Genomic DNA, 14,112 nt, shown 5'->3' with positions numbered 1-14,112 from the left:
TTTAGCAATGCACTGACTTTTTTACTTCAATAAATGTGTTTGATGAAATGCACACTGCAAACATTTGTTTGAAATTGGACAGAGGGGGACTCTTAAAACACAAATTATGACACTTTTAGAAAGCATAATTTAATATTTGGTTTTTGAGGGTAAAAAAAAATTCCTTTTTAGTACCATGGTAGTCTGCTGTCTTTTAATCTTGTTTCCTGAAGAGCCTAAGCTTGTATAGGTAAATGTTATCTATTCATCCCTCTGTGTTTATCTATCCTTTCTTCAGCTTTTTAGTGACTTCTAAGCCTGTAGGCCAGTTACAGTAAAGTATTACTGAAGAGTAGATGTTTCAAAGATCTTACTTCTCAACATGTTGGAGAGACTGCCTTGCTGCCCTCCCAGTTGAGAGCATGGCCACAAGGCTTATCTTTTATTCAATATCTTCATTGCAGTTTTGATAATCTAAGGAAAGAGGCAAGGTGGAAGTTGTGGTTAGAGGGAAAAGCTCTTATTAGATCAGTTAGAGCAGAGAAACTTCAGGGTACGTAAGCTTTTGGCCTACAGAGCTTGTCTTGCTACCTCTCTACTGGAAACCAGGCAGCTTTTTTTTTTTTTTTTTCCTTTTCTCCTTGTTCTATTCTTCACAGAACTACATTTCTTTGAATACTTTTTTTTTTTTTTTTCCCTGAAAGAAAAAACTTAATTGGGTGAATAGACAGAAGGGTGCTTGCAGGAGAGGTGGAGATGAGTAATTTTTCTTGTTTTGCTTTCTTGATCCCACAAGCCTTTTGCAGTGGAAGTATGCTGCCTGTTATAACGGAAGCCATAGGTATTTCTGCTGACACTTCGTAATTGCCTCCTGTTTTACTTTTACATTGGTGTGGATCTGGGCAAGTGAAACACACGTTTTAAGATAAATTGTGGACTACATTCCTTGCTCTGTTAGCATTTGTGCATATGCTTGATTTTATTCACGCAGGTAAAATTTATTATGAAAGAATTTGCCACACAATAAAGTTCTTATGTATATGGGAGTTTCTATGGGTTTGACGCCCTCTTTCCTTCTCTTCTGTTGTACCTTGTCCTTTTCTCTCTGTGAATCAAAATAGATCTGAATGGCAGTTTACATTGGAACTTTACTTTTTCCTTTATTTCAATTTACAGCTATTTTCTTCCAAAGTTCTAGTATAGAATCTGTATAGTATGTTCTGCAGTGATGTACATATATTGCATTAATTTCTATTGCAGCTTGCACAGAGGGTGAAAATGTGCATCAAATGTAATTTTTTTTTTCTTTTTTTCCATAAGGTCGTCAATTAACCGAACAGGTTTTATTCTCTAAGGCATCAAACAAACTTTTTGCCTTTTCTTGATTAATGATGTTTTACCCATTTTTACCTGAGGAAATGAAGGTCTCATTTAAAAACAAAAGGAGGGGGAGGAAGAAAGAAAAGAAAAAAAAAATTAAACCACATCCTGCTGATTATATTCAAAATTCAGACAGAAGGGCTAAAATGGGGAAATCCCTCTAGATCTCTTCGGTTCTTCTTATCTAAGCAAACTATGTGAAGAGACATGGCCTAGAAACGTTTGACATAAGTGTGTGGCATTGACAATGAATTTTTCATTTCTTTCTGCAGATATTGCTGTTGTAGAGATGAGTGATGCCTTCCGTCAGCCTTCCCTCTTCTACCACCTGGGAGTCAGGGAAAGCTTCAGCATGGCTAACAATATTATCCTCTACTGTGATACAAACGTGGAGTCTCTGCAGTCACTGAAGGTAACTTTGAATGGAAAAAGGGATGTGGTGCTGGGGAAGCCACAGTTGGTCCAGCTCTTGAAATGAGTTCTCTGTTTCCATAGGAAATACAGACTCCACTTGTGGTTCACAGAAGAGTTGTAAAAATATTCTGAGGCCTGGAAAACATGGCGACAGTGAAATGCTGAAAATCTCAGCAGTTTAGTTTTCCCAAGAGAAAGATTTAGCTGACTTTATCATAGTCAGTTAAATACCGAGGTGTGAAATGGCTTTTTACAGAAATAGAAGTTTGACAAATTTCAGATGAGAAATAAAATACATAGTTTTGTCATTCAAGGGAATTACTGGTGTTTGGGGTAAATTATTACAGTAATAACAGTTGGGTGAGGATGATAGAGTGTAGGGGGCAGCAAAATTCTTAAGTTTTAGCTCCTGTATAAAGTAGCAGTTTTCTGGCCAAACCTATTGGGGCCACAGATGGCGTCTGGTATTCAAGGCAGCCCTGAGGAGAAAGACTTGAGGGTACTAGTGGACGAGAAGTTCAACATGAGCTAGCGATGTGCGCTTGCAGACCAGAAAGCCAGCTGCATCCTGGGCTACATCAAAAGAAGTGTAGCCAGCATGTCAAGTCAGGTGATTCTGCCCCTCTACTCTGCTCTCGTGAGACAGCGCCTGCAGTGCTGTGTCCAGCTCTGAAGCCCCCAACATAAGAAGCATATGGACCAGTTGGAATGGGTCCAGAGGAGGGCTACAAAGACAATCAGAGGGCTGGAGCACCTCTCCTGTGAGGACAGGCTGAGAGAGTTTGGGGTTGTTTAGCCTGGAGAAGAGAACGTTCCAGGGAGACCTTATAGCAGCCTTCCAGTACCTAAAGGGGGCTTACAAGAAAACTGAAGAGGGACTTTTGACAAGGGCATGTAGTGATGGGACAAAGGATAACGATTTTAAACTGGAAGAGGGTAGACTTAGATTAGACATAAGGAAGAAAGTCTTCACGGTGAGAGTGGTGGAACACTGGACCAGGTTGCCCAGAGAGGTGGTAGATGCCCCATCCCTGGAAACATTCAAGGTCAGGTTGGATAAGGCTCTGAGCAACCTGATCTAGTTGAAGGTGTCCCTGCTCACTGCAGAGGGAGTTGGACTAGATGACCTTTAAAAGTCCCTTCCAACCCAAACCATTCTGTGATTCTGTGTCTTGCCGTTTACATCAGATACCTGCAGGATTGCTGTTCTGGAGATTACCAGCAGTGTAGCAGAGTTAGTAAAAACAGAACTTATGCCTCGTTCTCAGAGCCACAGTTCACAGTACGGTAGGATGATTTAAGTCAAGATGGTGGTTTAAGATAATCTATGGGGCTATGAATTGTGCAAGTTGATACTTGCTTCCTCCTGCTAACTCTGCTAAAGGTTTAGTAACTTCCATGGGGATGGGGGAGGCAACTTGCATGGCAGTGTTTTCAGTTACTTCCCCTCCCTCAGATTCATTGGCTCTGATCAGGAGGTGGTTTATGCTATTGCACTTCCATTCTAGGCATTGCTGAAAAGAAGCATTTTAGTAAGCAGCTGGTGAGTCAGACTGCAATCTGGGCACTGCTGCCTCTCATAAAGGGTTTGCTTCCACTGATTCTGGCTGGTGCAGGATATTTGCTTTTGATTATGTCCCATTATTTGCAGCTTGGCCCTCTATTGGGAGGGACATACCTTGAGTAACTCAGTTTCTTCCCCTTGCTCTTCCCTCCAGACTTTCTTGGCCAACTGGATTGGTTGCAATCCAATTATTTTCTTTCTTTTTTGCAACACTAAGCGTATACAGATAAAAGCCTTAAAAATAAAACTGCTAATGACAAAACACCTATCTGTGGATATAATTCAATTATGCAAGTTGAATGATCTACAGTATAAGCAGAGCAGAATTTAATTGTACTGGGTAAGGAGCCAAATACCCAACTCCCACTGAAAATCACTTGGAGTGAGGCACCAGGCTGCCACGGGCACTTGGGAGGAATTTCTACTAGTTTAAGAGCCAGGCTTTGCAAGCAGGTCATGTGCAGGGTTCCCACTGATATCAGTAGAAGCCCAGTTCTGCGCAGGGAGACTTGGATGTCCCAGTTGCCACTGGTACAGTGCCCACTGAAAAACTCTTTGGTTTCCTTTAGCTTTGAGCTGGGCCTGTGTTTCTGCTTTTGATTGTTTGCCAGGAAGTGGTCAGAGAGCAAGACCCTTTCCGTAGTATTTAGTAACTGCCTGAAAAGGAGTAGTTATGGGCATGCCTGGGCACCTTCTGAGGCAATGTTTGTTCCTGTATTTGTTCCGGCCAGCAGATAGAGTAGAAGCAATGCAGGAGAGTGTGTGTAGTTTTAATCTTGTATAGAAGGTGGTGAATTCAAAAACTGAAATTGATAATGAAAATGTAGGAAATGCAAAACTGCAGCACGTGATTTAACTAGGGTACAAAACAACATAGGTAAACTTTTGCTGGTGGAATGTTCCTCTATGTGAACGTTCAGGTCATGCTGGATGACACTTTGAGCAACCTAATCTAGGGAAATATGTCCCTGCCCGTGCCGGGGTAGGGGGAGGGGATTGACTAAATATTTGTGTCCCACATGTCAAAAGCTAGCAACAGCTATATGTGAAACATGGCCCCTCAACAGCAGGAAGAACAGTCTTATGGAAGCCTGACTTAGACAAAACGGAAAGTACGAGGTGCCTTGATTTTGATGCTGTGTTTGTTTTTAACGGTGTGACGTAGGTGAAGTTGCTCAGCAGTCCCAGTGGCAGAGGTGTAGCGTAGCTGTCTGATCAATCTGGCAGGGTTATCAGTTGCTGAGATCAGAACTTGCTGACAAATCTTTCTGAGAGTAAGGTCACTGTCCACAAGTAGTTCATGCTTGGGCTGTACCACCTGGATTGGTGTACCAGAACCAGCTCTCTCCATCCATGTGTGCCCTGGCTTCTTATAATCTGAAACTTTAAATTTAAAATGTGAAGATGACTTACTAGAGCAACATGAATTTCAACCGATTTTGGAATATTTTAAAACCTTATAGAAATACTGCTCTTACTATTCTTTAGTTTCTTCTGCTGGCAGCAAAATGTTACTTGCTCTATTTAACTTCTTAAATATGTGTAGATGGATATTAATAGCCAACTTTTGAACAGCATCCCTCTAGGAAGATTTATATAGGGAGAGGTATGTACATGTGGTGCAGGTGTATGTGTGTATGTACAGATGTATATAAGATGTATGTATCTCCTTGGTTCCATAGTCATTTTTTTCTCTCCTGAGACAATACTTGATTTATGTTAATTTGACAGGTATAGAGAACATCTACCAACCAGCCTTTTCCTGTCATGTGTCTGTAAAGGCTAGGATTAGCAAGTCATGCTGATCAGATATCTTTCCTAGTAGTTGTTCAGTGCTATCAACATTATTCTTTTTCTTTTTTATTCCAGGAAATTATTTGCCAGAAGAATAATGTAAGTATGATTTCTGGATGCCAGTTGAATTCTAGGCATTTTAAACTTCTGTTCCATTTAATGTTGTTTATCTTATGTTTTCCACTTGAATCATTTAACACTCCCCTACTATATTTTACAGAGTTAAATGCAGAACTTTTGGAAATCCTAGCAGCAAATCTGTGTATATCACTTTGTTGCTAGGTACCAGGCTCACTTCTTACCTTGCCTCCATGTATCAGTGGTATTTTCCTCGCTGCCTTTACTTGTCTGTCATATTTCTTCACACGCCATTTACATCTGTCATTTTGTGATTTTTCTTTTTCTGTTGCCTTTTTCTGTATAGTGTTCTTCAGTGTTTTTTAAAAAATACCTATTGAAAAGGAGAGTTATTTGGAAACTGATGCTTATTTTAGAAACCCATGGCTGCACCTATGAAAATATATATATTTATAAAGAGAGAGAGTGTGTGTGTGTATTTATTTCTGGAAGTTGCGTCCTGGAGCCTGTTATTCCTAGTGCAGTGCAGATCCTGGCAGTCTGTCTGTGACTGCCAGTCATTTAAACTGTAGGTTTCTGCACCTTGGCATCCCTCTGGTTTCTGAGGTTGGCCTTGCAAATCCCCCTTCCCGTTTTCCCTCCCAAGTTCAAGGGAGGCAGAGCTGTGGCTGGAAGAACACTGCTTTCTCAGTGTGGTTTGTTCCGGAGTAGCGGGGCCAGTCATGTCAGAATAGATATCTGGCACGTTGAGTTGTTCTTGGCTTCACTTCAGGACTCACTGGTAGCCATATATACTAAGATAATAATTTTATAGCGGTTAGTCAGTGGTATGCAGGTATCTTGAGGTGCGATGTGTATGCTGTACAATTCCATATATTTGAATAAACTTTTCTTAGGGGCATATGGAGTATTTAATTTTAGAAGCTGGCCAGGTTTTATTTCCCACAGTGTTAAAACTGCCATAAAACCTACGGTATTCCTGGTTTTACTTTTTTATTTAACACTGAAATTCATAGATTAAGAATGGACTTCTGCCAGAATGAAACAGGATTCTTTGAAAAGGATGCAGGTATCTACTATGGCTGATGGAGTTTCTAAAGCTGGTTTTAAAACCAGTGCAAGCTTTGCCCTAATGCTGCATTTTAAATTACATACTATTTTTTTTACTTTAAAAAACAAGCAAAGGTTCTATACAGATTTTCTGTATAACACTTAACCAAAAAGTGCTTTTCAGAGACCCAGAGAATGCTGTGAATGACGTGTTAGACTAAAAATCTCTCGCCTTTCTCTAGTGAAAAGTGGGGTAAATGATCATTTAGGCCTTTACACAAAATGAAAGAGAACAGTAAGGCCTTTCTTGTAAATGAATGTATTGCATTCTGTATTTTTATTCTGGTGGCCCGGGATCTAGGGAAAATGATGTGTGACTAATGTAGTGTTCCTGGGAGGATAGAGGGAAGAGCTCTGCTAGCAGGAAACCAGCAGGACATGGCTGGTACAGTAGAATAAAGGGAGGGATGTTGTTGTCTTGTTCTATTTTTAAATTACAGCCCCGGAAACTCAAGGAGAGTACGATAACTTGGCCTTCATCTACTTGAGAAAGGATTGTTCTGATTCCCATTTAAATTTGGATAGGTGGCTGTGAAACTGTCATTTATCACTTTTAGAAATGTTTTGATGTATGCCACAAAAAGAATGTGTTCCTTGAGAGTCTCAGATGTTTTCAAGCACACCCACATAACATCTTTTCTGGGAGGAAGTATTTTCCCAGGGATTAGAACAGGGAAGTCTGTAAAACTGGCTTGGCAACTCTGCAAGTGATTTACTAATTTTCTTTTTTATTCTCCTTTTTCCTTCTTTGTTGGCATGGTGTCAGCCAAATTACCTGGAAGTAGACTTATCAAAATGTTGATGCCTGACTGACTATTGAATGTAGTTCTTACTTCGTGAAAATCATGTTTATTCACAAATCGTAAGACTCTTGGATAACCTGGTATGACAAAGGTGCTGTTCATGATGCTATAATTGTGATTCCCACCCTTACCAAAAATAGTCATGCGAATGATTATGTGAGGTTGCATATACAAGAAAAATGAAATTCACTTATGAATAAACCAGGAGTTTAGTCCTGCTGTTCTAGAACATGTTTTTTAATAGCACACAAACATCAGCCGTAGCAAGACAATAGTATCCCTGGCACCAGGGGATTAAAAAGACTGGAAAACAAGCAGGCGCGTGTGTGTATCTATATATATCTGTCTAACTGAAATGCCTTGTGTTTGCTTTTCCTGAACCTTGTATCCCTAAAACTAGTGGAGAGGGGAAAAAAAAAAAAAACCAACCCATTGCCAGCTGTTTTGTTCTTTGTTCTGACTGGATTTTTTTGCTTCCTAATAATAGTCAATACGATGTTGCATAGCTAGGATCAGCTGCCTGGAGCCTGTCAGGGCAGAGCAGTGCAAGATAACATAGGCTCATTTCCTGTTATATGTGGTTTTATAGCTATTTAGTTGGACCTTTTACAAATGTTGCAGTAATACCAAAACCATGCCTTTTTACAGGGAGTGGTATTTCGACAGGAGGCAGTTACTTTGATATTTGGAAGCTCAAGTTTAGTTTTCGCAGTTATCTGATTTTTGAGGTCAACCAAGCAGCAGAGGCATTCTAGAAATTACTAGTAAAGAGTTTCAGTCACAAGGAGATGTTGGTATAAAGGTTACAGTTCATAGCTGTACTTTGCTTGTTTTAGCTTACCAGTTTTTATTTCATCCTAATTCTGCCTGGCTTGAATCTTAACTAACTTTGGAGAAAAGCTGCAGGTCAAGTTCCAAATGGCCATTTATTCAATTTTTAAAAAAATTTCACTTGTTGAATCGGAGGAAGTTTAATGCGCACGCATTATACATACAGTTTGCAACCAGTAGCAGTAGGTAACCCCTTGACACAGCGCTCACCTTTCAGTTCAGGCTGCTTGCTTGCACCGGGTTGGAGCGATGGGTGGCCTCAGGAGCTGCGGGGCTGTGAGACCGCAGTACAGCCCATGGCCTTTTGTTAGTGTCTGCTTTTTCTGACACTTGGAGGGATCAGAGATTGTAGATTTTACCAGTTTTTCCACAACCCCTCCTAACTGCCTCCTGTTTAAGGTGTAGCTTGGGAAGCAGCTTGCTGTGGTGCTCCTTCAGCGGGAGCATGAGTGACCCTGGATGAGGCATGCCAGAGGCGTCTACAAGCTTGGAGCCTCCGTATAGGTACTGCTAGAAGACTGTAGATCCCATAGGATATGTTTAGCTATTGGTCTCTTTCACTGTGGAAATAGGGGGAAATATTTTTAATACTCCTCACCCAGCTGACAAATGATTTGGGGGCAGTTTGATTTTTGGTATCCAAGTATGTAAAAATGCTATCTGGTAACCTTCAGTAAATATTTTGTTGATAATTACAACTGTAGTATTTATTGTTATTTATGATACATCACTATCTCTTGCTTGTTCTTTCATTTTTTTAAAATTCTTTGACTAATATATTTGGCACATACTTTCCCTGGAAAAAGTTAGAATTTTTTTCCCTATGTGAATATAATGCAAGGACCATATAGAGTGTAGGCTGATTTTTAACAAGCATTTAGGATGTGGCATGGCTGCAATATAGTGTTATTAGTGGCCATATAAAGAATATATTCCCAAAGAAAATGGGAAGTATTTAAAAGAATAGACCCAGTCTCTGTCCTTCAGTTCGTTTGAGGTGTGAGGCTTACTTATTTTCCTTTTCAAAATGACAGCAAGGCTGCCATTCATGTGAGTGGGATTTGAAGTAAACCCAAACTGAGTCTGTATTCATTAAAACATCAGCACATGTTCTGTGTGTCTGGGGGGTGGAGGGAATAGATTTAATAACTTGATTTAGGATTTTGCCATCTGCTACGTGCAACACCATGTGCAGTCAGAGAATTACCTTTAAGAAAAATCTAATCAGAAGTATTGATATGAGAGCAGATATTTCTCGAAAGAGCTAGTAGGAGAAATGCAAAAAAAAGCTGATCTTAATTAGAGGAGAGTCAGCCAGAAGAACAGTTCCTACTGTGAGAGATGCTGTCTTTTTTTATTATCTCTGCTGGTTTTATTTATGTAAAAAAAAAAAAAAAAAAGTTACATTGGTGGGTGCTGACCTGAAGCTTAGGCAAGTAGATGGGATTCTGCCAGCTTCTCCCATCCATAAGTAAAATGTAAAGGTTTTGTTTTGTTTGTTTGTTTTTTTTTTTTTTCTTTGACACTTTTTGTCTTTGAAGGCAGCTCTCTTCTGTTTGTGGCTATTTGACTGTTAAATGATTCCAACAGGCAGTAAAGAGCCTCAGGGAATTAAGAGAACTGTACACATTTGACTCCCTGGGATTTAGCAGATTTTCTCCCTCCTTTTGAAGTAAATTCAAGATCTGAGAATTAATTGGGCAGAATTCAAATGCTCACGTGTCTTCTTTATCTGTACAACTTTTCAGAGAAAAAGCTTCTGTACTATGTCAAATGCATTTGTGGGGGAGAAAATAGTGTTTGCCTTATTGCATGATGTTCTTTCTGATAAGACATGGTCTCCAAATTGAATTTCCAAAAGCCTGCCCCTTTCAAAAGCAACAGTTCTGTATTAGAGAGGGGTATTGAAAGAAGGGCTGTTTTATATTCTTACTGCGATCATTAAGATATAACTATATGCTATGCATTTTTATTATCTCTTAAATGCAAATAGATGCTATATTAATTTATTTTCAGAAGCTGGGAAACAATATAAAACAAGAAGGAAGCGCTTAATATTCTAGTAGGTCTAGCTAGGAGCAACATAGTCTTAAATTCTGTAACTGTAGAGCTATTAAAACAGTCTTATGGCTGTATTTAAACTGAAATACCATGCACTCTAGAATTGTTTAATTTTGCACAGTAAGTGAGGAAGGGACATTAGAAAAATGTAAACCAATTAAAACACTTGCAAAAATTAATTACAGATTCTGTAACTTTGTGGTAAGCATTTATGCATGTGCAGCTGGCTCTAGCCAGTACTTCTGCCGCCTGATTAGTCTGGCTGATCTGGTGAAATGGGGTATGACACAGTCTTTCAGAAGGTGGCCTGATGTTGCCAGGTGCTGAGTGTGCTGGCCTAAAGCCTTCAAAGATACATATGTTCTTATCTCCTAGACATAACTAGTTCAGCTGATCTGAGAGCTCTGCCAAATTTAGCTTATCTAATGCCCTGAGTTCTTGTGCATCGGGCTGAACCATAGTAACTATCTGTGTGCACACTTGTGCCCTGTCCCAGCCCCTGATGTTTTCAGTAATGCCTTTCAGCTTACAACTCAGGTGACCTGCAATCACTTCGTAACTTTCATTAGTGCCATTTGAGCTTTTGAACCTTAAATAATGAGGCATTTATAAAGAAAGAGGGTTGGAAAATGAAACTTCTAGTACCTATTGTTCGTTGGGGGGACGGGGGGGAGAATCTATTCCCACCCACTTTTGAAGCCCCTTTATGCTACTCACAGTTTTAAAAGGTATTGATGTAACTGAGAATACTGCAATTGGAGTTAAGGTGTTGTTCCTTCAAAAATTGCCCATTTTTATTGAATAGCTTGATTCTCTTGCTTTCATTGTATGTGGAGTAGCAAGTCAGAGGAATGGATCAAAGGAAAACAACAATTTTGTCTTGGGTGCTCAGCAAACCTAGAATATAGAGTGAAGTTAGTTAGGATTAGGAAAGAATATCAGAGTTGAGATGGAGTGTTACAGGGCAGATGTTAATAGGGTAAGTGGAATATATGTAAACTTCCAAGTGGAATAGTGTGCGCTATGTCAAAATGTAAAGCAATATGTGAGCAGATAGGAAGTGTGTCTCAGGAAGACCACCTGATCCTTTCTGACCTCAGTTAGTGTAGCTTATATTTTGACAAAGAAAGTTGGGAAAGGAAGTAAAAGTGGCTAGACAGAGGTTGCACAGCCTAGGGATGAGGAAAGAAGCAAGTAATGCACTGTGCTTGAGGGAAGAAGGTGTAGAGCTGTCTGGCATTGGAACAGCTCCTGAGCTGCTGTGCCCACAGCCTGGTCCTCTCAGGCTCCCATCCCAATTGTTGCCCAAATGCAGTCAGGGTTAGGCTTTTTGTAGTTAGAAGCAGTGATGATGACAAAATATTTCTCCATAGTGGGAGACCGTAGACTTGATTATACAAGAGCAGTCTTGCCGTCACTGTTATCTTTCTTCCACCACCACCTTTAGTAAATAATATGTCTTTTGATTCTCTTTTTTTCTTCTTTCCTTGGTCACCAGAGCTACCGCATGTCTACCTTTGTCAGGTTCAGCTGTTAAATATCTAATATATTCTTTAGCTAGGAGAGTGAAACTGACATCAGTATTCCTTTTATTTCTTGACTTTACTGCATGTGGTTTTTTCTAGCTTTTTTTTTTAAAAACCTGTTTGCTAAGGAAATGAAACTTAAGAGCTTAATCTGTTTTCTTTTATCCTCCACCCTCTTTCTGTGTCTGCCTGTTTGTCTATCTGATGAATTTCAGGCAAATTTGAGAGATTTCAGAGATACAGAGATCCCCACAAAACATAACTGTCTAGGTTAAGTTAACGAACAAATTAATGCCCTGGCTGAGAGAAAGGCCATTGTGTTGCCACACTACTTGCCACCAAGGATTAAGGTGAGAGTCTACCTTAAGAAAAGTCCCTGAGAAACCTAGGGCCCCTCTGAACAACTGTAAATTGATTTTATTTTCTTCTGTTTCCTTCCCACCTAGTGGTTTCTGCTGTTTTTTACTGTTAGGTTCTTCCTTGTCCACTGCTTCCAAATATAGCTGGGTCTGCGTGTCTTCTATAGCAGGCTCTATAATATAACCAGCTTTGTTTTCTTCCCCCGTTAGGTAACAGGAAAGATGTATGTAAACTAATTTTTGTTGGCTCTCTTGTTCTACTGAAAATAGATCCCTGCTTCCTACAGAATGTGCACTTGGGATCACTCTGTAAGAGCTCTTGCTCAGTAATGGACTCGAGCCCTTGGCCTCTGCAGGAAGAATCGTTTTCCTGCGTGTAGGATTATTTATGAAGATTCTAGTACTGTCTCTGTAGGTGGGCTGACCGTTATGCCAGGATAAACTTTGAGTTCTGTGGATTTCAAAAGCTGGAAACATCCTTTTTCAGAGTTGATTTTTATTTAAGACTTTGGAAACTGCATGCCAGAGGTCAGAGAAGGCCTTACTGCAAGCAGTCTTGAATTTATTTTTAATGGACTGAATAAACATTAGGAAGTAAAATGTTTGCCCTAGGATATCTGTAGCTACTTCACCCTTTCTTTTGGCTCTGACTTCCCAAACTTTCTGCTTTATTTACAAAAAAAGGAAGGTTGGAGAATAGTGTGCCTGTGCTTAATAGTAGTTCCTGTGCCAATCACTGTCCACCCTTGTCCTGTAATTGCTGAAACCACTTCCAGCAAATTCATAATTTCCTCTCTACTTTTTACTGTGGGATTTGTTAGGTTTTAGAAGGGTCAAGGGTGTGTCCCTTCACTCTTCAGAGTGTGCAGTCGCCTTACATGTTAGCATATTCTTGAGCAGGACTGTCCATTCAGTTCTCTGTTGTAAAGAGGAGCAGTTTGGGTTCCGGCATCGTGCTACTTAGTTGCTTGTTAAAAATATTGTCATACACTTCCCAGTTCTCAAGTTTCCTTTGGAATTGCTGTGCTCATACATGGTGAAATGTGTCCTGGCTATTCTGCTGTAATAGTTTGCTGTTGTTGAAGGAGGAAGACCAAATTCATCCCGGTGCATGTGTGTGTATGCAGTAATCTCCAACCAAGTTCTGGGTTAGTTGAGCTCAGTGGGCCTCAGATAAATGCCTGCATCAATTAATTTTAAATTTTACAGAGTTTGGCTGTATCACTCGGAAGTGAGGATGGAGTTACCTTTTATAGCGAGGTCTTACAGTTTCATAGCATAATAGACATAATTCTTTAAAAAAAAAAAAATCCTGCCTTCTTCATAGCTGATCTCCGATCTGTACACAAACATATGTTTGCTGACATATCTGTATACATAAATTTATACAAACTAGGGTACCTCAATCCTTCCATGTTTTTAAAATCTAATAATGCATGTTAAAATGCATGTTTTAAGCACACAATTGGTAATGAGCATTTGAAAATTATTCAGTCACTGCTGTCAGGATGCATGGAGCTCAGCTTGCCAGAAGGGTCTCTGAAATGATGTCCTCATTGCTGTAGTGACTTCTGGGAGAGCAGAAGCAGCTGACCAGAAAGTAATTAACCTTGGAAGTAAATTAGGAGTACCAAAATGAAGAAGAGTCTCAAGAGTTGCTTCTTTAAGGCTTTTCTTGTTGGGCTGCTAGCTGCTTCAGTAGTGGAGTCTGAGCTTCAAGAACCAAATAGTAGAACTCCTTCTGATTTTGATAGTCTCATAGTTAAGAACCTTCAAAACCACAAATATTCAGCAAGCTTTCTATGTGCGTAAATCTGTACTTACACGCATACCACAGGCATCAGACAGCGTGCTTCCCTTTTTCCTGGAAGATAAACCTGAGTGATTTTTAATTTTTTTTTTTTTTTTATTTACAAAGTATCTGTCATACATTGATATATAGAAATAAATAAAGTTTAGCAATGCTAAGATGTTCCGTAAGGGATTATTCTGAAATATATGTGGTTTAAGTCCCACTGGCCAGGAAGGTTTGCTACATAGCAGGGAATTTAATTTGTCATTGTTACACTAAACTATTTGAGTCATTTTGCAGTTCACATGAGAATGTTTTCTCTACAGTTTTCCTGTTGAGACAACTAGCTTGTGTTATTGTTTTCAACATCTGTGAGCCTAACTATACTAAATTGCAGAGTGCTTACTCTCTTTTGAATATC

General features: G+C 39.7%; 1 protein-coding gene across 1 annotated transcript in view; it reads left to right on the top strand.

The window, feature by feature from the left end:
- The window catches only part of MAP3K5 (mitogen-activated protein kinase kinase kinase 5), a 106,344-nt gene that overhangs the window by 29,169 nt on the left and 63,063 nt on the right, over positions 1 to 14,112 (top strand). Inside the window, exons 2-3 of the mRNA XM_086744904.1 lie at positions 1,632 to 1,771; positions 5,207 to 5,230. Coding sequence (XP_086601030.1) covers positions 1,632 to 1,771; positions 5,207 to 5,230 — 164 coding nt within the window. The remainder of the gene's footprint in view (positions 1 to 1,631; positions 1,772 to 5,206; positions 5,231 to 14,112) is intronic.

The sequence above is a fragment of the Chlamydotis macqueenii genome, chromosome 3 (genome assembly GCF_036417535.1).
Source record: "Chlamydotis macqueenii isolate bChlMac1 chromosome 3, bChlMac1.mat, whole genome shotgun sequence".
NCBI classification, from domain to species: Eukaryota; Metazoa; Chordata; class Aves; order Otidiformes; family Otididae; genus Chlamydotis; species Chlamydotis macqueenii.
Note: the sequence above shows the minus strand (reverse complement) of the source record. Positions and strands in the feature narration are given on the sequence as shown.